The 24,393-nt window shown below is 40.2% G+C and overlaps 1 protein-coding gene across 2 annotated transcripts in view; it reads right to left on the reverse strand.

The window, feature by feature from the left end:
• Positions 1–2,332: 2,332 nt before the first annotated feature.
• Positions 2,333–24,393, reverse strand: part of tgfbr1b (transforming growth factor, beta receptor 1 b) — a 77,823-nt gene continuing 55,762 nt past the window's right edge. For both annotated transcript variants that reach the window (XM_044340054.1, XM_044340053.1), the window contains exons 5-9: positions 20,377–20,544; positions 18,947–19,103; positions 12,495–12,619; positions 12,159–12,289; positions 2,333–5,072 (exon numbers count right to left, since the gene is read on the reverse strand). In XM_044340054.1, coding sequence (XP_044195989.1) covers positions 4,947–5,072; positions 12,159–12,289; positions 12,495–12,619; positions 18,947–19,103; positions 20,377–20,544 — 707 coding nt within the window. In that variant the 3' untranslated portion in view covers positions 2,333–4,946. The remainder of the gene's footprint in view (positions 5,073–12,158; positions 12,290–12,494; positions 12,620–18,946; positions 19,104–20,376; positions 20,545–24,393) is intronic.

Below are 24,393 nucleotides of genomic sequence, written 5' to 3' on the forward strand. Positions count from 1 at the left end.
ATCAGGATAGCTTTCATCTGCTTTTTTGTTTAGTCAACGAGATATTTACAAGGCTTAAATATGTCACTTCTGCCACTGTCGACCGTTTCTACATATTTAAGATACTTCATTCACGAGGACAACTCTGAACAGTGGAACTACACGGGTGGGAACATCACATCAAACTGTCTGTATTTTTGACAAACTTGAGAGTTAAGTTAGGTAACTCAATTTTCTTAAAAGGACGATGAGGGAATTGCTGAACAAGCTCTGTAGCAACTGAGTATGTAATTTCATGAAAATGGATCTCACCTTGGTGGGGTTTTTTTTGTATATTTTAAAAAGCTATGAGATATTGCTGGTGAAATATTTCTATTATACTTTAGCCAACTAAATGCAGCTTTTGTCATGTTCTTTAAAAATGCAACAGCATCAATAAAGAAAGAGACGAGTAATTCTCAAGGTCTAAAAGCTTTCATTAAAAGCTAAGAATGTCTTAACACTTGTTTCTTTCAAACAGACAAAACAATCTCTAACTAAAGGTCTGCTTATGGTCTTTCTGGCTGATTAAACAGAGATAACTTTATCTTCTGATGAAGACTGTGTGATAAGGTTGAAAACTCAGAAGGAGCAAGTAAGCGGACCTTGAGCTGAGATTGTTGTGTCACTTTCTGTTTCCAATGTCAAGCTCAAATTATTATTTTTTTTTGTTTGCTTTCAATTTTTGAGGCATTTGATGTCTTTGTTGCTGCTGCTTACTTTAAAATTCAATCACTTGAAGCAAAAAATGAGCAGGATTTATAAAGCGACTAGTTTGTTTGAGGAGGTAAAATTCCATTATCTGTGAATTATGTAAAAACATAACAGGCTTCATATTGGTGCATTTAGAAATCCAGTTTGCATATTGACATTATTACATCATCAGTTGCTATAAAGGCTTTAGCAGGGGGTTTGTGGAGAACTAAACACATCACTGCTTTGTTCTCCTATCCCTCGTCTCTACACTTGGGCTTACAGTAGATGGGTTTATCTTGTGTGGGCATCAAGTGGACTTGAGAACAAGCTCCTCGGATGCCCAGTGATGGATTGGCACAGTGGTTTTCAACCATGGTCCATGGAGGCTTCACCTTTCCGTTCTAAAATCAAGACTCCGGCAGCTGCTGCAGTGGGAGGGTGGAACCCTGCACTTCCATGGATGCTGGCTGATAACAACTCTTCACATACATCAGCAAATCTGAGGACCGTCTACCAAATGTCGAAGGGCATTGATTTGCGTCAGAGCAACATGGCACAGAATGATCAGATTTAGGCAATCTGAGGATATTTACATCCAACGGCAGCTCTCACCTCGACTCAGAAAGCAAGGTGGACAACTAAGTAGCAGCACATCAATACATTATGTATCCATAACAAAAAAAACGATGGAGACAGACGGACTCACCGACATCCAAATTGCCACACAGTTAAACCCTGCGGTGGTTCAGAAGTGCACTTATTGCTGAACAATCAAGAGACTCTGGGATTTCTTTGTCTGGGAGATATTTACTGGATGGATCAAATGTTGACTGTTTAACTCTATGTGTGTTTGAACTGTAACTACTTAGAAATTTGTTTCTGACCTGTGTGTATTACAAGTGCTTTCGATGGAACTTAGACACAAGCAAAAATCTGTAAAATAAGTTCAGATGGGTTTAGATGTATGGCAATATTGGCAACAGGACAAACACTTGACTGAAACAAACTGGTAAATCAGGTGCTACATACAGTATATATTTTTTTTGTCCTTTAGATAGATCATCATCATCACTTATATATATCATCACTTATATATATATTTATATATATATGTGTATATATTTATATTTTTTCTTAAAAAAAAAAAAAAAAGGAAAAAAGAAAATAAGAGCAGATCCTGGCTCTTATGCGTTGGTCCCTTAAGGCTTGCTAAGCTGAAATGACAAAATTGTCCATTTTACGCATTTTTTCGTCATCTTTTGTTTTTCATAAATGTACATTCTAGTAGAAAAAGACCTCGCCACAAAAAAAACAAAACAAAAAAAACAAAAAAAAAAAAAGAAGAAAAAATAATACACAACCTGGAAAACCTATGGCTTAGTAAATATCCGTTTGCTATATTTAAATGAATGTACCTCACTGTTTTTTTGTTGATTATCCTACAGAGAAGAAAATGCTTGAAAGGTTGATTTGCACTGCTGCGCAAAACGTGAAATAACAAAAATCAGAAATCCAAACTTTTACATTTATAGGGCAACATCAGTAATGCTTACAAGTCTTTGTGTCTCTTTTTGAAAGCCACCATGAGCTTTTGTGGCAACGGTTTTTCCAACTAAAGACAGTTTGAGGTGCTGAAGCTCAGTTTCCAGACTCAGTCCACTGGGAGGACAAGCTGTACGATGAGTTGTTGCTGAGGTGGTCAGGTGTTCAGGTGGTGGGGTTTGACGAAATGGCACCAGAGTCGGCTGGATTGTGGGTGCTGTGCCGTGCGGTGTGTCCCTTCTTGCTTTCCGTCCCTACTTCTTGGGTGTGCATAGTAAAAGCTGTTATATGCTCGGCAGGGCTCCTGCAGGCCTCCTCTGACTGACTGACACACACACACACACGCACGCGCACACACACACACGCACACGCGCACAGAGCTGCATACATGCGAGAAACAAAACACTCCACAGCAGCCGACATGAGAGGAGTTGGGTTTTTAAAGCACTGGCACTTTCCGGTAACAGCTGGCTTGGAAGGCATGGTGGCAGCTGATTGTTGTTGGTGTTGTTGTTCTTGCTGTTTGTGGTTTAGCAGAGCAGAGTATAGAAAATAGACACATTTATCTACTGTATATTGCATATGTTGCAGCATGTTCACCAAAAATGAATGAGGTCATCATGTCCAGTTTAGTTTTGCAAAAAAGATCCCCTGCCACCAGAAAGAAAAAAAACCATAATAAATTAAACTGACCTGTCCGACTCCCTGATAATACCGAGGGGAGACGGGGAAATAACAACAGTTTAAAAAAAAAAAAAAAAAAAAAAAAAAACAGGTGCAAAATTGTTGCAGAGATGAGAGATTCTGCTCACAACTCGACTAGATGAAGAACAGATGAAGCCAACGTTTTGTCTGGACCCCACAGGGTAGCTTACAGACCGTCCCATAACCCCCAGGTCCTTGCTTCAGTCCCCAGCGCTACTGTCACATGACTCAAGAGCAGGGCTGCACCCAACTGTGATGAATTCACATTGAAAAATGGTTACATTTGTTGAATAATCTTTACTCTCTGAAATAATACTGATCATGGTTGAATCACTGTTAGCTCGGTGATTAAGAGGAACTGATGCTGTCTTTTCTAGCAGCAGAACAACAGCAAAGAAAAAAATTCTTATCTTCTGAATATTTTATAAACACACTGAATGTGATTTCTTAAGAGTTAAAATCAAAAGAGAAACAGGTTAATTGTTCCATTCGCTGCCATTAAATACATTCTACAGCAGTCAATGTTAAACTGCTGTATTCACTTCCTCTATATGGAAGCCAAAACAGGCCATAATTTCAATTTTATACACAACATAACTCCTAAATGTAAAGTTGAACCACTACTGAGTGCTGAAATTGAAAGAAGACTGAATTTAAAGCATATAATAACAATTATATATGACCTTCTGTCTGAATTTATCTGGTTGATTTCACTCTTTATTCCAAGTTTTTCAATTTTAAAGACTTGATTCAAGTTAAAAAAATCAGATAAAGATTTTAAGTGTCGCTTATCTGAACAAAAATTCACTTTGAGCAACTTAATTTTAGGACTTGACTTGAATGTTTTGATCCAAAAATGAGCGACTGAATTCAAAAGATTCAAATGCATCCAGGTAAATGCTTTTCAAAGTAAAATATTTCAGTGGTATTTGAATTTCAACATTAAGTAGTCAGTAATGATCAGGTGTTCCTCACACCTTTCTTTACTTTACATACTTATGATAATATTCAGAGAATTTCTTTTGCTTTCATGAATTCCTGCGATTAGAAAGGGCCAGCTGTGCCAATCAGTGTAAAGCCAAGCTCCTGTAACAATTAGCTTAATAACATGAGTGTTGTGGGAGCAGTGCACATAGTTACATTCATTAAAGAATGTACAGTATGTTTGTGTTACATTTGTAAAAGTCTCTGTATGGCCCTAATGTGACAGCACATATTGTCTAGATCCATCAAAAAGTTACATTTAGATTATTATTTTTTTTTTTTACACATTTTTTGTGTTTTTAAATCAGAGGAAATGTGAATATTCCTTGATTAAAGATTATTCAAAAAATGGAAATGAAAGACTTGCAGCCCTGCTGAAGAGTAGCTTAACTGAAGTGAAGGATGAAATGCTAATATACAAATGAGGGCATGATAATGAAGATGTGAGGCAGCTCAGAGGTCTCCTAGGTGATTCCCAGCTGCCTGTCTGGTCTTTAGTTTACCTGATGAGGTCTGAGCTCTTATTGGTTGGGTGTGCGATGAGCGGTGGAGGCGGGACTTGAGATGGACACTGGTTGCATCGATGGGTCTTTCAGAGAGACTTCGTGTAATGAGTACAGGAAGATGGAGGATAATGAGTGAAGGCTTCCTTTAATGCCTCTGATATTCCCTTCAGGCACAGCCAGCCCTCATCAGATCCATCCATCCATCTATCCTTTTTATCCACCCATTCATGTGTGTTTGTGAGCCCAGTGTGACACACACACACATACTGTACACACACTGCTTTTCAGTTTTAGATGCAGGACTCATCAGTTTGTCAACAAATGAAATTGGGATAAGAAAAAAAGAACACAAGGGGAATAAAAAGTCTTCACTTCCCTTCCAAACCAAAGGGGAGGAACAATCGATGAATAATAATGAAGATAATAATGTTGTAATGCTAACGATATGGATGTCAGTCAGAGGTGTGTGTGGGTGTGTGTGTTTGGTAGTTGTGTCTACATCTTGATTCCCTCCTGTTGGCTGAGCTGAGACAGGGTTTTCTTGATTCGGAGCGCAGTGAGCCGGGCGGCACCGTTGGCATACCAGCACTCCCTCATTATCTTCGCCATCACCCTCAACGCCTGCAGAGAGGAAAGAGAAGACCAGGATTAATATGACTTCATTACAACATAATGTTGGAACAGTGGGGCATCTTGGGAAATACACTTTTTTTTTCTGTCCAACGTACAATTATGACAGCTGTGGAGTTGTTGAGAGCGTTGAGTCTAGCATTTTCAATTTCTGTTCTTGGGTTGAGCTATGCTAAATTCCAGACTGTTTATATTCTTATTAAGTGCAATAAAGATGAGATAGTGTTGTTGATTAAGACCAGTGACTGATGGAGAATCTGTGGGGTTCCTCAGGGTTCTATCCTTGGTCCTGTTATATTTTAAATCCAAATGCTTCTTATAAGGCACATTACTTATCGGATTGTCTTTCAGCATCTTTACACCAATAATACTGATCTTTATGCATCTGTAAAGCCTGATGATTTCTCTAATTTAGCTATTCTACATAAATGTCTTGCTGAAATCTGCCTGGATCAGTTTCAGTTAAATCACAATAAAAGTTGGTCTTACACCTGATCAGACAGTTGATCAGTTATTCCAACATGTGTGTGTCAGTAACCATGTGGACCTGTGTTGTCCTGCTTGGTAGCAGTCCAGGTCTGAAATTTCATTCTCATTACAGCTTTCCTACAGCAAAACAGTAGGAAGCTTTTGTGAGGCAGATATATAGAAAATGCAATGTACTTATCATTGCGTTAACATCAATCTTATATAAATATAAGCGAGGTTATTCTGTATTAGAAATGTACCTACACAAAAAGATACGGGCATATTCTGCTCTATTCAGCAGATCTGTTTCAAATATTGCAGCATGAGAGGAATGGAGAATGCAGAGAGCCATCTTCCAAACAATACCTTTGACTTTGCAATCCTATAGAAAAACATTTGTACCAGCTTGAATGGCTGTGGTTGCTCACAGCTCAACTGAATACAAAATAATCCTCTATATAAAAAAAGTCAGTTTTTTGATCTCATCATAACATTCTTTTTTTTCTTCTCTCTAAAGCATTTGACTGAATTTTATAATTGGTCTCTTCTTTTACTTTTTCATTGTAATTTCCAGTCTCTTCCTATGTATTTGTAGTTTTTCTTGTGTAACTTAGTGAACCACTCCTGTGTTTTCTTACTTTTAAAAGCTTTTTCTCACATAATCACTGCTTCCTTTTATCTTGTATTTTCTGGGAAATAGGGTTGAATCTAGAAAGTCTCTCCCCCTGCCTCTCTAAAGTGGTGACGTCCGGCTAGACAGTGCAAAGTTTGAAATAGGGTTAGCGCCTCCAGAGTTTACACTGATTCCTTCATGTCTCCCTTGGCCGGATTGTAAGAAGCATCTGGTATGTATGAGTCAACATGTCTGTGTGTGTCTCAGTCTCTCCGAGCGTCTGTCTGGTAAGATGCTGGTGCTCGATCTGTGGAACTTCCTACAGCGCTCATTAGGACAGCCAACACATTCCAGTCCTCCATTCATTGGGTGGATTAGTGCCAACTTCACACTACTACAGACAAGCAATCTGCCACATACACAAGCAGGCACGCACGCACCTTCTATCTGCCAATCTGACTTACAGGCTGAATGGTAAAATGGTGAGACAACTGAAAAAAAAAAAATCCCTCTTGGGAATGCCACTCTTAAACCAAACACTTTGAACAGCAACACAGAGGAACAACTGTACAAGACTTGACTCTAATGAGTGATTCTGACTCTGGAGGGTCTTAAATTTGATGTCAAGGATTCTCAAATAGACCTACTTCAGATCCCACAGAGCCTCATACACCAACATTTTCAGTGGTTAGTGTTGATTTGTACAAGAAGCTGGACAGTATAAGGAGAGATAATAACAGAATGAGTGCAACCTACTATTATTCAGGAACAGTAAGCAACCCTCTTACATGGTTCTCTAATTCTGACCATTTTTGTTCAAATCGTTTCTGTAGTGCAAGCATTATGTAAGCATGTATACCTGTCAGATGCAGTGTCAGCTGGGTTTTTGGTGCAACTTAATCTGAGAGGCTTGTGTCTGTGCTTGAGTCCTGTAATGCGGGTTTGTAAAGGGTTTGAAAGTGCAACAGTATGACCTTCACGATTTCAACATTCATATGACTACATATGATTATTTTAGAATAACTAAATATAACATATTTTGTTTTTCCACTGTAACTATGTGTATATACTGTGTGTATGTGACTCACATACAGCATATCAGATGGTTATTATGCTTGTGTTTCCAGTATGTGTAACACATCAGTTTCTACTTTTACAGCACGCACCTTTTTTTAAAATTCTATGTGTATTTATGTATGATAGTATGTCTTGTATATGGTTATCTATATATATTCTTATATGTGTTAGTTATTGTAATGTATATGAAGAAAAAAAATAATATCCTCCAGCACTTAGCAGAAGTTATAACATTGGTTTGTTCCTTTTTGTGATTGTCTGTGACTAAATTAATTAAAAAATACTAACGGCCCAATCAGGTCAAACTCTGCTTTACAGTGTACCTGGTACAAGTTGGCTGTGAGAGTTATGGCAGATTGTTACACAGTTTACCGAGACTGCAACATTATATAGTACATGCTATTCTTGGAAGCATATTATTTAACATGGCAGGCACTGATTATATTTATTGTAAATCCCTGCTGAAGTCTGGTAACTCGTTCAAGAGGACCTATTATGCTTATTTCAGCTCTACATTTTTATTTTTGGACTCCACTAGAGTAGCTCTGCATGATCCAAAGATCAAATAACTATTTATCTTATACTGGCCCTTTATGCAGCCCCTCAATATACACAGTTACTCTTACACTCTGTTTTAGCTCCTGTCTCTTAAAGGCCCTCCTCCCGATGAGCCCACTCTGTTCTGACTGACCAGACCAGCTTTACATATCAGAGTCATGTAACTTTACCGTCAATGCAAACCAAACATTTCCTGCTTTACTGCTTCCAATTAAAAGCTTTTAAATGACTAACTGATGGGAGACTTTTATTGTGAAGAATTTACAGGAAGTAAAAATGTGTTCCTCACTGACTTAGCGGAGCTTCATTAGCGGCACTAAAAACCAGTCGAAACAACAACATATGGAGCTATGTGTTCAGCAGATCAGTTAGAAATAACACAGGGAGGACTAGTACAAGCAAAAACAACCACAGTGAGATGTTTTATGAAGAACTGCAGACAACCAGCACACCTCCAACAGGTAAACTACTTATTTTACTTTGCTGTACTGTGTAATGGAGTCATGGCTACTCCCAGAGCAGAGCAGTTAACTCGTGTGTTGTGCATGTAACAGATGACCATATACAGAAATCCATCACAAACTGAGGTCAGCTCGGGCTGAAAGTAGAAAAAATCGTTGGAAACCGAGCATTCAGAGCAATCTGAAGCTGCTGCTTTTTGCTCACAGGGACTACTGCTGCATACGTTTACCTTGTTATTTGACATGTCGGCCACTTTTAACATCAACATCCGACGACAATGTTGACAATAAGGAAGTGCATAATATGGCCCCTTGAAGACATTTTTCTTTTCTATAAGGTCACACTTGTTTTCTTAGCAACATGCATTTTGCTACAATAACAATTAAGATGAATGAAAATGAAAATGAAATTCAGTGTCTCTTCAATTTGGTGATGTTCAGAACTCTCCATCACCCATTTTTACTACTAATAGATTGAATTTACCAACACATCCTCTGTTTGCATCTACAAGTACTGTCAAGTTTTAACGTGCTAAACATGTTTGTCTGAGTGGGTATTATTGGTGCGGTCTGTGATTTATCATGACTCACTGTTGTGTGAGAATGAGTGAGATGTGTGACTCTTTCTGTTATATTTGTTATGTATAATGTGTGTGAGGACATATAGACATTGTTGTGTTTACTGCCAGTCCAAACTGTGAAAGCAGAAAGGAGACAGTACTGACATACAGAGATTTACCTGATGATAGAGTCTCTAATATCTGGATGTACACATCAACTGACTGGACACAGTTAAACCTTGTCTGAATCAGATGATTATGACATAATCTGTCGTGATATGGAACATCTTTTTATATCATTTCTAAGCAAAGTGTTGGATGTTTATCCTTCATGGACATTTTCACCACAGAAAAAAAAAAAAAAAAACAGATTGAAAATCTGAAAGTTAGTGAAAAGAAAAGCTAAAGCTGAACGTCAGTTCTCTTTTCAGATGCCAGTGAGATTAAGCCTCCATTATTCAAACATTTAAACACGAGATAGTGATTTTGCTAAGCTGGGCAGAAAAACAAACCACATGTGCAGTTTCCAAATCAATATGCTGCCTTTGGCTCAGAAAGGTCTTATTAGCCCACATTCTGAGGGAAATTTCTCTAGACCTTCTTTAGGGCAGAGGTGTGGATAAGTCATTGTTATGGTACAAATAAGCCTTGTGTTTTAAATGGAAGAATTTTACCTCCAAAAAAGGACAGACTCTTCCTTCCAGGTCATAAATATGACAGATGTCTGGATGCTGCCAGACTAGTACAGTATGTGGCAAAGCTGCAAATACCTGAGGTCAAACTACACAACAGAATGTGAGTCTGAGTATCTTGATCTCTTCTACCATTTTTATCTGACTTTATGAAGTGTGTGTGGGCAGCAGACTTGGCTGCTTATAAGAGAGTCTGCGTTTATAAAGAAGTCTAGTTTGAACAGCTGAGTGGTGGAGACAATGTGGTCTAGTCTGACTCAAACTAAACTCCATCTACTATCCTGCAAAATATCCAGCACTACAGGGCACAACAGTCACAGGAATTCAAGAGATATTTGTGCAAAGTCTGGCAGCTGTCATGTGGGGAAAAAAATACATGTGTGAGCATATTAATTATTGATTTGTGTTCTCAAATCAGTAATTTATGTGCACCAATTAACAGAACTTACAATGAAACAATAACATCTTAATATCTATTGATGGTGTAAGCATATCCACATATCTCTAAACAAAACATTCATTCAGGCAGCTGATTGAGATTGAACTGTCCATGTCCTGACTGCAGGACTGCAACTAATGATCATTGTTATTATCGATTCATCTGGCAATTACTTTCTCAATTCATCAGTTAGTTGTTTGGTCTATAAAATGTCAGAAAATGGTGAAAAATCTCATTCACGGTTTCTCACAGCCCAAAGTTACGTCCTCGAGTGTCTTCTACTGTCCTGACCAACAGTCCACTACTCAAAGATATTCAGTTTACTGTCATAAAAGACTCAAGAAACTAGAAAATATTCACATTTCAGAGGCTGGAATCAGAATTTGGATTTTTTTTTTTCTTAAAAAATGACTCAAAACAATTAATAATTACCAAAAGAGTTGGTGATTAATTGAATACTTGGCAACTACTCGATTAATTGACTAATCGTTGCAGCATCTTAACTAATGAAGCATCATAACTGCATAAATAATATGTATGATAAAGGACTGGTGTGTAGGATTAAGTGGCATCTAGCAGTGAGGTTGCAGATCGCAACCAACTGAATACACCTCCCTCTCCCTCCCCTCCCCTTCCAAGTGTGTAGGAGAACTGACGGTGGCTGTGAAACTTGTAAAAAATGTGAAAGGTCCTCTCTAGAGCCAGTGTTTGGATTGTCCATTCTGGGCTACTGTAGAAACATGGTGGTGCAACATGGGAGGCTCCATGTTAGACCTGCTCCCTGTGTAGATATAAAGGACTCATTGTAACAATTCTTATTTTCAGGTGATTATACACCGATGAAAACATGCTTATGAATATTAAATCTTACACACTGGTCCTTTAAGTGGACAAATGTATTGAATGTGATAACCTAATGAGATTAATATGAAGGAATGGGTTCAGTATTCACAGGCACCTCAAAGACAGAACATAGCTATTAGCCTACTGCTAACACTCTTAGGGTGCCTGTTTTTCAGGTGCAGATGTGACACATGTGCTGTATCTATAAAGAGATGCAGCAGCCTGGAGACTGTGTGTGAGTGCCTGTGACAAGCATCTCTCTCCTCATTGCATATGCATTTAAGGGAGGATCTGCAGGATCTGGATTTGCAATGTGCAACTGTTAGTTTTACCTCAGGTGGTGGTTTTGCCACTAGTGGCAGGTATCATATCTCATCTTCACTGAGAACAATGGAGCTGCCAATTATAGGCTCTCTGTGTATGCTCTGTGTGTGCTTCAAGCCCTGAAAAATGGCTTCTAGAAAGCACTAATTAAATGCAAACACATTGTACAGTTACTGCTATGCCACCAAAACAATAGTATGATGGTTTAAAGAGTTTACATTTTAAAACAACAAAAAAAAATAAAAGACCTGCAGACACTCTCCAAACTTCATGTCCCTGTCCACACAGCGCTGGGGGATAAACTTACCCCAGTCAGCCCAAACTCAACTATAATGATTCCTAACACAGAAAAAACATCAACAAACCAAAAACACAAGTTGTGTGTGCATGTGTGGATGTGTGTGTGTGTGCATGTGTGTGTGTGTGTGCATACGATCTGGTTGAAACTGAAACTTGAGGCTGCAGTTGATACAACACACATGCTCTCTTATCCCACAAGCTGAGTGGTTGCTTCCTCTCTGGGGAGTGTGGGAATGAGAGTGCCTGTGTGTGTGTGTGTGTGTGTGTGTGTGTGTGTGTGTGTGTGTGTGTGTATCATATGACTGAACATTGTTATTGAGTGAGACTCCAGGGCCTCGAGGTTCAGACTTACTGCTGGATACCAAGTGGCTGAGCTGGGCTGAAGTAGACAGAACTCTGGCTGCCTACAACAACAACAACAACATTTCCACATCTACATTTTAAATGAATGATGGAAATGTGTGTTTTTGTGGTACATAAAAAAAAAAAGTGGTTTTACTTTCACTCTGGTGAAACAATGTAGCTAATCATGTCATTTCATATTATTTTCAGACATCTAGTTAGTCAGTAGCTACTGCAGACAAAGTGGAATAATGAGGTGGCAGACGATGCACAGTTTGACTGAAAACCAGTCGGAGATGTCTGACATATACACAGACGGTGAAAACATCATCTTTGATTCCATTATGGGGAAAGAATGAGTAAAAGCATCCGACATCTAGAGTCAGACACGGCGTCCTACCTCACAGCTCTGCCAGCGGTTGGGAATGTTGGGTCGAAGCTTCTGCTCGCAAACCACCTTCCTCATCTCCTCTACTGATGGATCTGACTGAACCAGGTCGTAGTAGGGCAGCTGGTAGTCCTCATGAATACCTGACAGAAAAATATGGAGTTCAATTACATCCAGATGCTAAATGTATCTGTCTGATCATGCTTCTTCCCCTCCATCCATGCAGATATATTTCCATAATTAACCGTTGCTCCATTCATTCATCACTCCCTCCATTAATCTCTCAACCTCCCGCTTCATTCGCCCGATGATTCGCTACCCCTCCGTCTCCTCTCGTTTGATCCTCACCTCCCATAGAGCAGCGGCTAGCTATCTCCCAGAAGACCAGCCCCATGGCGTAGATGTCAGCTCGCTTGAAAGACTCAAAATGTTTCATGTTTATGGAGTCGTCCAGCACCTCTGGAGCCATATACCTGAGCGGAGAGATAATGACAGCATTTCATGGTTAGGAAATCATTTTTCTAGCGTGGCAGACTGATGTTGTGAGTACACAGAAAATCACGTTGTGTCGTATTTCCATTGTACAAACAAAAGCACAAAAGCAACAAAAGCTTTGTTAAGAAGGAAATGATCATTGAGCTTTTCCTGACTTTAAAATGACACTTTGGAAATACAAAGCAACATGTTGGTGTTGTTCAAGTCTGTACTTTTACATCATGGTTAGTGCACTAGTGAGGTGGTGCATGGTGTGAAAGGAGTGATGTTTAAATCTAAAAACAGGTCTAACCAAACACAGATTTAGATCTACTGACATCCTCCTCCTCTTCCTCTTGTCATATAAGACTGCAATCATCCAGCCAGCAGTAATCACAGTCATAACAGCAGCAGTTTGATGGAGAAAGGTGTAAGTTATTGATTTAGGTCCTATTTTTTGGCAACATCAAAGAAAGAAATAAAAAAATCCCCTGGCTGCAATGCCACCTATCTGATGTTTCCTCCTCCTAAGTTTCCTCATCACCCGCAATTAATGAAATACATATTCATGAAACCTCTCAGATCTGTCACTGCTTGATTTAATGTTTGATTTATGTTTAAGAGCAGCAGCTGATCAAAAGTTTACTTTTAGTAACATGACTCATAAGAGGCAGGAAGCTGAGAGCTGTATGACTGTACACTGATCTACAGTGTCATACTCAACAATTCAAAGTAGCAAATGTTTCTATGTTGTTTATGCTTTATGTTTAAAGTTTTGTGGCTCTGCTGCTTCTTCTGTTGGTCTGATAAACTGTGAGTAATATCCTGCAAGGAACTCTGGGAACTGACTACTGAACTCAAGATGCTATAACCATGCGGGCAGCAGCACTCCCTAAAAGTTGAAATTAAAATCATTTACATGGTTGGTTTTCATCACTTACTATGACAAAGGATTATCTACGGGCAATTCAGTTACGACGTCTTAAGCTGTCCAAGTTACTGGTATTTATTGTGAGCGAACCTATTAGCTTGTTTGTTAGCTTATTTGCTACATACCGAGCCAGCTAACCCTTTATTAACATGCAAATTGAATCTCATAGAGACAGAGAGGTGTGATGTTTAACAAAGGTCCTCAGCTGCAATCAAACCACGGATGCTACTGTATGCAGTATGCTCCTTAACCATTGGCTACTGGAGCACCGTCATTTCAATATTTTTACTACAGAGCACCTTTAAAGTGTATTCAGCATGCACCTATTTGACTGCTTGGGAAAATGCATGTGTGTGAGATTGATGAAGATGAAGTTCTGTTTTCTTTCTATAAATGAGCAGGTCATTTTTAGCATTATGCTGCTTCATACATCATGAAAGCCTTCATCAAATGTGAGTGATGAATCTGAAACCTGTGATTAAGACCCGTAACACACTCTCATCCACTGCGGATACCTTGATAAAATCATGTGAAGATAACATTAACAGGTTGCTGCAAAAAAACCCCCCCACAAAAACCCCTGATAACAAACCACATCAGACGTTCTCTGCTCATGCATGAATCAGATGAAGCAATAAGACATAAACATGTGGTTACCCATGTTCACACATACACACGCAGCTGATGATGTGTAATGATAGATTCAACAGTGCAAACACATAACTCCCACACTAACCATACGAGCTCAGGTCTTAACTGAATGGTGTACAAATCGCCTGTGTTTGCCGACTACTGCTGCTGCTGAGAAATTAGAAGTTAAATCAAGATGAAAGCAAAAGACCTTCATCAGTATTTGCTATAGATGCTCAAGAGGAATTTAGAGATAGTGTAATTTTGCGTGGAACAAAAAAAGGAGCGAGTTAATTGAATTGAAAAAGTGAGCTGTCTTTATTTAACTCTACATTAAACAAAAACATACACAGAGTCCACTCCATTCCAAGCTGAATGTTAGAGTGGCTTTTGATGAAGATTGAGTTGGAATAAAAGCAGCATTATCTAGTAAAATATAGACCTTGAGTCTATCATTGCTTTTAAACTAATGGAAAGCATGGTGAGATCAACCGTCTCTCTGCTTACTGGGAAGAAGAAGAAAAAGAAGAAGAAAAAGAAGAAGAAGAAGAAGAAGAAGAAGAAGAGGCTTTTCTTTCCTGCTGCACGTCTCACTGAGATACAACTGTTAGTCAATACATTATAATGAATGTTCCTGTGTCTTATTCCCTACACTCACATGCTGACATGAGTCAAGTGTTACCATGGTTACTAAAATAATCTTGATTAATTACATAGATAAGCTTCAATCAGCAGATGGATTTAATAATAGTTCACATATCTACCATCACACAGTTCTGTGGTTGGTCTGATCTGCTTTCACACTAAACTGAACCCTTGGAACCAGTTCAAGACTACTTCAAGAGCTGGGTCTCAGTCACAAATCAGATCAATGGACAGCTCTCACACCGGCCAACCAACCGACACAAAACAGACAGTTTGAACTGCACCACAAAAGGTTCAAAAAACAACCTGATACGAGGTCTGAGGACAGATTGATCCAGTAAATTAGTCTATTTCTTTGGAGAACAACATCAACTGTTGAAGTTCAAAGTTTGACTTTTGAAAGCTTGTGAAAAGATTTTGAACTTTGACCCTCACAATGCAGATTTGAACATCTGCAGTTTCATAACAACTGAACAAACTGAGCATGCAATATGACTGAAAGCTCCAGTAGTACTAAACCCAGTCATCAACATCATCGACTGTATTTTCTAACCCTATCTGGCCCTATATCTTCATCATCTGACAACAGTCCCTACATCCTGACCTCCCTGATTGATGAAGCTTCCACTGAACTAGATGCTCAATATATTTTTGGAAAAACTGTAAATGAAACACGACTGACTTCTGCTTTCAGCTGCTGAAAACTGTTGGAACTGCTCATGTTTGCTTTGAGCTGGTAAACACTCATTGCAAAATCAGGCTTTAGCAAAAGACCTTGAGTCTGTTTTCTTAGTTCTGATAATCTGTAAGAAATGTCCTGATAAATGAAGACAGTGATATTTTTATTTAACAGAGGCCTTCTACTCAATTCTAAGCAGGGACTGTGGACAAAAATATATATGTTATTCTGTCATTTAGGCAGAGTACATATCAGTTATCTTTCTATGAAAGGGAAAAATGTCATAGCCAATTAATAATACATACACAGGTGCATAATATATACAGATGCTAATGCAGTAGATGATATTTATCTACAAAACATTCCCACAAAAAAAGTACTGACCCCTCAACTGGAAAAGCTACTTAAAATAACAATATTGAAGTTGTGAAATTTACAGGAAATTGAGATTAAACTGTTTTACAACCATGGGAAGGCTGTTTGTTGGCAGTTAAAACAGTAAAACTGTCAAAAAGCAGGAAAGACTTGAGTTTAGTCGATGTCTTCATAAAACAATGAAATGTTAATGCAAGAAACATGCGCTGACACAACTCACAGAACTACACGTTGTCTGACAAAGTGTAACTTTTGGGTCAGACTGATACTTTGGTGAAAGTTTGTGGGATCAGATCATCAATATGTAACATGGACTTCAGCCAAGGCCAGAGCTTCTGTCTCCACTGACCCGAGGCTTACTGAATCATTTAGTGGCACTCTAATACACCTGCAGCATCAAACCACCAAACAACAAAGGGAGCAGGGAAAAGACATAAACAAGACAAAAAAAAAAAGAGGGAGAAAAAGCAGAGTGGGACTGAAGCTATGGTGGTCTCACTGAGAGAGAGAGAGAGAGAGAGAGAAAGGGAGGGAGTGCTGGAACAAGTGCTGGTTATGACCTCGATGCACTGCTCACTTTTCAATCCTACAGCTAGACATGTCTACATAACAGAACAAGAGATGTGTAGACAGACACACACACAAAAGGGAAAGTGAGAAGCCACCTGTAGTCTGGAGAAGAAAGGGAGGAAGTAGTTTAGCTGTGAGGTCAAACATTTTTGGCTATTTTTATGTCTTTATTACAACATTTACAACTTTGATAAAGTATCCGCTTGGGCCATGCAGGTATGAAATTTTCATGCTACAATTGTGGCAAACATATGGTAAACCGTATCATATCTGGATTTAATCAGACTTGTAGAATTAACTGCATATTGCAACTTTGTCAGGTTCTGTCAAAGCATTACCATAAAACAAATGAATAAATACTAGAACTAGACCTACACGTTTTCCATTTCAAAAATCCATAATTTTCCAGACTCAAATTTCCAGACCATATTTGACATCTGAGTATGAATAGCAAGATGTTTATTATGTAAATAACTGGTTTTAAAATCCAACTGCTAACATGTATCTTACATTCTGACTATGTGTGCAATTGTATTGCCAAATAATTGCCAGCAGATTGTAGCTCATACAAATCAACTCAATGCAAATCAAGTTCAATGTGCAGCACTGGCGACCGCGTTGACAGGTTCATTACTTGTTGTGGTCAGTCTCTGGATGGAGTGGATGCTGCGACAAGACAAGAGTGCTTTTGCCCTTACATATAGCTTACAATTGCTGCCTCTCCCATGTTGCAGACGTCAAACAATTTTACACAAAGTTTGCATCTAGCTTTCTTTTCCCAATTGGAACTCTTATCCAACCAGGCTTTATATATATATGGGATTGTCAAGCCTGCCCTTGGAGAACTTGTATTACTGTGGCTGTTAAGTCCACACTGCTACGCAGAAAGTTGGACAACATTCCACAATCAAACATCTCTGTCCAGAGGGAGAGAAAGTAAACTAAATGGTAAATGGACTGCACTTATGTAGAGCCCTTCTAGACTTTCAACCACTCAAAGTGCTCCTTTCACTTTTCTGATGACTACATCACTGCATGACTCATAAATGTTCAGACAAGCTTAATATTTGGTTATTTGTGATGCTGACTAACTGGCTCCAATCTTCACGCTGAGCTTCAACAGATAAGACTATGGAGATGACAGTGGACACCCCTCAGCACTGCTCCCCCTCACAATATCCAACAGCCCTGTGTCAGCCACGAAGACCTACTACCAACTACCATTTCTCAAGACCAGAAGTAGGAGACCAACATCAACTCCATCCTCAGAAAGTCCCAGCAGAGGATGTACTTTCTGCAGCAACTGAGGAAGCATGGTCTGCCACAGGAGCTGTTGAGCCAGTTCTACATCCGTCCTGTGCACATCCATCACGGTCCAGTTCAGAACAGCCACGAAACAGGATAAGAACAGACAGATAAGAACAGAAATCATTGGTGCTCCCCTGTCCACCCTAGAGGACTTGTACTCTTCAAGAACCAGGAAATAGGCCGGAAAAATCATTACACAGTCTCCACACCCGGGACACAACCTTTTTCAACTGCTCCCCTCTGGCAGGCGCTGCAGAAGCCTGTATACCAAACTAGCAGACACAAGAGCAGTTTCTCTCCTTCTCCTTAGAAATAGCTGACCAGTATCAACTGCTCTGCCATAGCTTCTCTTGTTTCTTCAGATAGTTACTACACCCTGCGTCACAATTTCATACAAGTATTGTGTGCATATCAAAACCTGATATATCTTATCCCTCTGTGCTGTAGAGCTCAGTTTTTTGTCCAAAAACTATTAAAAACATGTCAGTGAGCCACCCTGTTCCACTGATGACATGTTCCTTCATTACCATGAACACACACGCGGTGGTTTATTTTGACTCAATCTCACACACGCCGTCCTGCTGCCAGAAATACTCACTAGAGCACCAAATGTGGATTCATACGCCGCTGAAAATAGTCTCCAACACATGCACTATTTCCCTGTAACATTTGTTGTTTGAGTGACCCGCTCTGTCAGTGTAAATAGAACGCCATCTCTGATGTTTGAGCACCAGCTGAGACTGTTTCCATCCTCTGGATTGACCGGTTAGCTAAAAGTGACAAGATGATTGATTTCATAGATGAAATCCTGATAAAGCTGAGGGCTGAAACCCAGTCACCTCCTCAAGTCTTTATAGTCACGCCACCTGTAAAGACAGCGGCAACAGTTGACACTCTAATAGTCTGGCTTCCTTTATTTACATCCCCAATTCACTGAGGTGAGATGTTTTGCAGCTTAGAGATGTGTGGTGAAACACTACTCACAGTGACAACATCACACCTGCCTACACAGCAGAGCAGAAGTGAGTTTTATCCCAAAAGGATGCTTATGTCAGAATGAAAGATAGCCCTAAGAGCCTCCTGACAGAACCTCAGCGGGTACACAACAAGATGGAGACAGAGGATGTCCGACCATAAATTCACTGCTACAGCTACAGACTGTGTGCATTCTGTACAGCATGCACTTACCTTTTGGTTCCCACTCTGTGGTTGGGAGCGATGTCGATGGTGTCGGTGGCTGAGTCGTGGCGGACGGCTAGACCCAGGTCGGCGATGCAGCAGGTTCCGTTCTTCTTCACCAGAATGTTCTTTGACTTCAGGTCTCTGTGGGCAATAGCTGGCTTACCTGGAAGAAGAGAAAGTCATACATTCAACAGAAGTCCTGCACTCACTGGACCTAAATAAGAAGAACTGAGCTTTATGTGCCAAAAGCCTGAGACCACTTTCCCATTCATTTGAAAATATTGAATATAGAAAAAGATATTTTGATATCATAATACAGTGTAATGAACATCTATATCTTTTGAAAATGTACACCACCATATATTTATAATTTGTGTCAGTGATGATGGGAGTGGGAGTTGAAGTGAAAGGGGAGCACTGAGATGCATTTAGATTAAGTGAGGTTACATAGTTTGCTTCGACCCTATTCAAAATATAGACTTAATACGACTTCATTTAAACTTTGCACTTAGCAAACTGGCCTGTTGTACTGACATGAGTCCCGCTGATCAAAATGTAATTTAAAAAGGATTTCATGATGTGGATGGGTAAAATCCTGGTGATTATCAGACTAAGTTCAGTCTGGTGTTTGACTGCTTGTGTTCCCACATCCTACTGAAACATTACTGTACGTTTCCCAACATGTAAAAACTCAGAAGCTGTTGTTACAGCATGCTGCTCTGATAAATGACTATGATCAATAATGAATCTGACAGATCCTGATACGTCTGGTCAACACATGATGTGTGTGTGGTCTTTGTTGTGTTACATGCGTCTCTGCACTTTTTCTCTGAAGGATGGAGTTATAAAACTTAAAAGGGGTCTTGGACTGCTGGAATGGTTTGTGTCTTTGGTCCATGAGTAGTAAATGGTGAGCTCCAGTTTCTCAGATTTTCTTCCGATGCTCTTTTCTGTACATACAAGATCAGGAGAAGCTCAAAATTTCACTCGAGCTGACGGGTTTCTGACTTGAGTGGTGAAGAGAATCTGTTCATCTCTATCTGTGTCTTTCTATCGGCTTTGTAGTTTCATGCTGCTGCAAGTTGTGAGATGCAACTGAACCGCAGTGTTCACCATGTTTGCTTCAGAAAATAAGATGTTTGTTGGTCCAACAAAGTTCAGATTTTATTTGTTCTTGGGGAAATTCTTATCTGGACATTTTTTATTCTTCAGTTAAAGTTTATGGAGATAGAAGAATCTGGTAGTTCAAAAAAAGGTTTTGATTTGCAGGGTTTATTATTTGGATTTTGCAACTAAAACTAAAAGAAACTACAGTATAAAACTATGAATTGTGAGAATGAATTATGTTTTTGCACATTTATGAAACACAGAAAACAGAAAAGCATACAGAATGTGACAAATTTGAGTGTGTGTGTGTGTGTGTGCGCGCGTCTCACCTTGCGTGCCCACTATCTCCATGTGGAGGTGGGCGAGGCCGCTGGCTGTGGACAGGGACAGTTTGATCATGCCCTCCACAGTGACGGTGTAGCGGTTCAGGTAGTCAAACAGGGAGCCGTGTTCATGGTAGTCTGACACCAGCCACAGCTGAGTCCATGTCCCGTTATCTACAGACAGACAGGAGGAGCAGCAGGTCGTTATGTCTATTTTCTGCTTTTCCAGACTCCAGAGTGACACTGGAAATTTGAAAGTTACAAACTACATATCACTCAATATTCTACTTTTTAAAATATATATATATATATATATATATATATATATAAACAAAGTTTTTTGAAAATAGCAGTTTTCAACCTGTAGTTTGGTTCAGTTGGCTTTTAATTTGAAACAGATACAGGAAGTGGTGGCATTCTGCTGACCAGTGGTGTAACTTTATCATTCAGTCAGTCAGTTAGGGACTGTTTATAGGGCTGGCTCTGCTGTTGGCCCTGCTAGCCAAAATTCTATTGTTGCCTTTTAGCTCTGGCTTCTTTCCTATTCACCTTGTGTATTACAAATGAACCAAGAGTTCCAACCATGACATCATATGAACAACTCATTTATTGAACAGTCGCTGATGTCATCCTGCCCAGAAGGACCTGGAGCACTTTACAGAACCTGATGTGTTGATTTATCTTCTCTGGTATCACAAAGAGCTCATGAAGAAATCAATGATTACAAGTATTATGAGTGGATAATACAGCTGGACCTCATCTGTCATGAATAATGTTGAGATGGTAGAAACAGTACATAGTGGCGTCTTGCACAGTAATATTACATTCAGCTTTACATTGAGGAACTGATGAACTACTTGGACTAGGACACACATTCAACACACCTCTGTTTTGACTCTGACTGATGAGGGGAAGCATATGTGTTACCATAGCTACTACTATTGATCTTGCATGATTAAGTAGATCACTTTGGAAATTTCTTTCTATATAATTCCCATGATCAGCAGATGGATAAATTCACACATGTACTTTCACAGTCACAAAAAATGGTTGGTCTGCTTTGCTTTCACACCACAAACAAAGCAGAGAGTTTGCTTTGATCATATCAGAGTTCAATTGCTTAAATATTCACCCAAAATGACCTCAAACTATTCCTGTACTGCATTCTCTTGGCTGCGTGTATGCTGATACTGATAGGACTGTGATAAACTGAATCAGCTGATAACAACAGTCTGGCTCTAGTCTCCACCAGGATACAATAATAAAAAATAAGTTTATAAATGAATACAAATCAGACCAGCCATTTTATTCTGCTCTGTTAGGAGGGAGGTTGCATTTGCAACTTGCTTTGAAACTCTTTAACTGTAAAATCTCAATCTATTGTCTACAAATCGCATAAATTGAAATGAACTCTGTATCTACATGACTTGCCCGACATCCCATGTATTAGCAGCAGCCTGTACAACCTCCCATCAGTCAAACTGTAATAAAAGACACAAAATCCATTCTGTGGGCCGTCTCTCTCACACACGTCAGTAGGTGTGTGTGTGTGCTGTTGGAGCTGTTTAGCAGTGTGTTAATGTCTGCTTGGTCTCTAGTGTGAACTGCTACTCTTCCACACCATCGAGCAGCCTGTCTATTCACACTGAACACTCGCCGGCACTAATGTCACCCTTAGCAGAGTGCTTCTCTTTCAAACCTCGCTCGGTATCTCACTATGGGAAGCGCCTTCTGGTGTGACCAGTCATGGAAGCTCCAATACCACCATGTTGGTCAGGAGACAGACCAATCATCTTGAGTTGGACCAGCCTGTCCCCCCCTTTATAAACACCTGTGGCGTCCCGCGTGGCATTCTCTGGAGCCGCAAAGGCTCTGGAGAGTGAAATTTCTTCTCTCTTAAGCTGAGGGGCAATGCTGGAGGAGGAAAGGAATCTGGGCTTCTACTCCCGGTATCTCCTCATTACAAAAAAGGGCGGTCCATTCCATCTAGTGCCGGACTTACGTTTCCTCAATTCCCACCTCTGCAAATACATATTCAGAACGCTCATACACAATTTTCTGTTCCGCACGATTCGACCTGGTGACTGGATCATATTAATAGATCTGCATCTGCGTAGCCTACAAATATCAGACTCTGCCATTCAAGGCTGTTGCTCACCCTGAGGGTCTTCAGTAAGTGTGCAGAGGCAGCTCTGAATCGTATGCGAGCCACAGGTCTCAGAGTGTTGGCATAATTGGACGATTTTCTCCTCTGTGGTCCCAGGAGGGAGGAAGTGGAGAGAGACAGCCTTTCCAGCTTGAGCTTCAGTGTCAATCACGCCAAGAGCATCTGTTTCCAACTCAGAATATAGAGTATTTGGGCCTCCAAATAAATTCTTTTGGGGCTTTTCTGTCACAAAATCCAGTGGACACCTGGGTGTCCTCCCTATGTCTGGACGTATGACGTCATCTCAGTCAAATGGTGGGCGTGTCCTCAGAATGTCTTTTCCAGTCACTGGAGAGACCCGGTGGTGTTCACCACTGACGTCCCCTTGGGAGCAGTAGTTATGAGGAAAACAGTGACAATATTATACTCTATCGTTTATTTTGTTGTGATGCAAATCACGCTCTTTACGGCAATTTTTTTTTGTCATTTGGAGTCTGTCCATCTTTTACGTGGATGATATTGATAAATTACTCTTAGTGGCTTTTTACTGGGGAAGCTTTTATTGCACTTACAGTAACTCAATGAGTTTAGTTTTCTTCGTTCCAACTCTCCACCGTCGTCTGTCTCTCCTCTGCTGTGCTGCACACACACGGAGGACTCAGCCCCACCCGAGTTGAGAAAGAGCAGTGAAGAGGAAAGAAGCAGCGAGACGGTGGCCCATAAATGACAGCAAAACGCAGTAGAGACTATGTTTATATATGTTATTTACCAAATTTATGCGCACTCCTTTGATTTCAGCTCAGTTTGAGAGTCTCTGCTGTGTTTTGCTGTCATTTATGGTCGCCCTACTCTCCTCTGCTCTCTATGGTTCACTGCGGGCAGGACTGAGCCATTGGTGTGTGTTCCACACACACAGGAAAGACAGTGAACCAGGACAACTACACTCGTTACATTACTGTCAGTGCAATAAAATCTTAGGGAGTGGGAGTTGCCTGGTGTGGGAGAGATTAGGCTGAGTGTCCGTAGATCTCTTCACATTGCACAAAAATGCGCAGTGTCCTCTGTTCTTTTCATTAAGAAACACAGACGCACTGCTAGGAGCAGATGCACTGGTTCATCTATGGCCGAATATCCCATATCGGCCCAGCAGACTGTGAATGGTGGAGCTAGTGCTGCTCCTTCACAGTTAGCCATGGCCGCCGCCGTTATGCAACGACTTGGTGTCACAGGTGCACAGAAAGATTTTTCACCCACACCCCAAACGAGAGAGGGTACATTTGAATCAATCGGCTATTCAAAGTGTGAGGATGGTTAGTGGTGCGTGTTTGAAAGATGGTGTTAGGCTAGAGCCATCATTGGGTTTCAGATTTCTGTTCCAGATGTATTCTGCTTCCTGCAGGATTTACTGGACAATGGTTAAGCTTCTTCCACCATTAAAGTTTATTTGCCCGCGATTTCAGCCTGCCATGTGGGTTTTGGGAATGCATCAGTTGGACAGCATCCTCTAATAAGGAGGTTTATGAAGGGAGCCCGCTGACTGCAGCCTGCGTGTAAACCTTAGTTCCTTCATGGGACTTGCCAACTGTTTTGGAGGCACTCTCAGGGTTACCTTTCGAGCCCTCTGGTGTGCTGAGTTGAAGCTCTCTCAAAACTATCCTGCATCACTGTATCACTGTATCCAATGAATATTGCATTGTCTGATCAGGCATCCTGCTTGCAGTTTTCCCCTGACTTTGGAAAGGTGATGTTGGGCCCTAACCCTGCTTTTGTGCCCAAGGTTAGCAAGTCTTCTTATAGCTGCTCCACACCAGAGCTGCTTGCCTTTCACCCCCTGCCTTTTGCACAGGAGAGTGAGTGTCTGTGTGTGGTCTTATCTC

This window comes from Thunnus albacares, chromosome 21, assembly GCF_914725855.1.
Source record: "Thunnus albacares chromosome 21, fThuAlb1.1, whole genome shotgun sequence".
NCBI classification, from domain to species: domain Eukaryota; kingdom Metazoa; phylum Chordata; class Actinopteri; order Scombriformes; family Scombridae; genus Thunnus; species Thunnus albacares.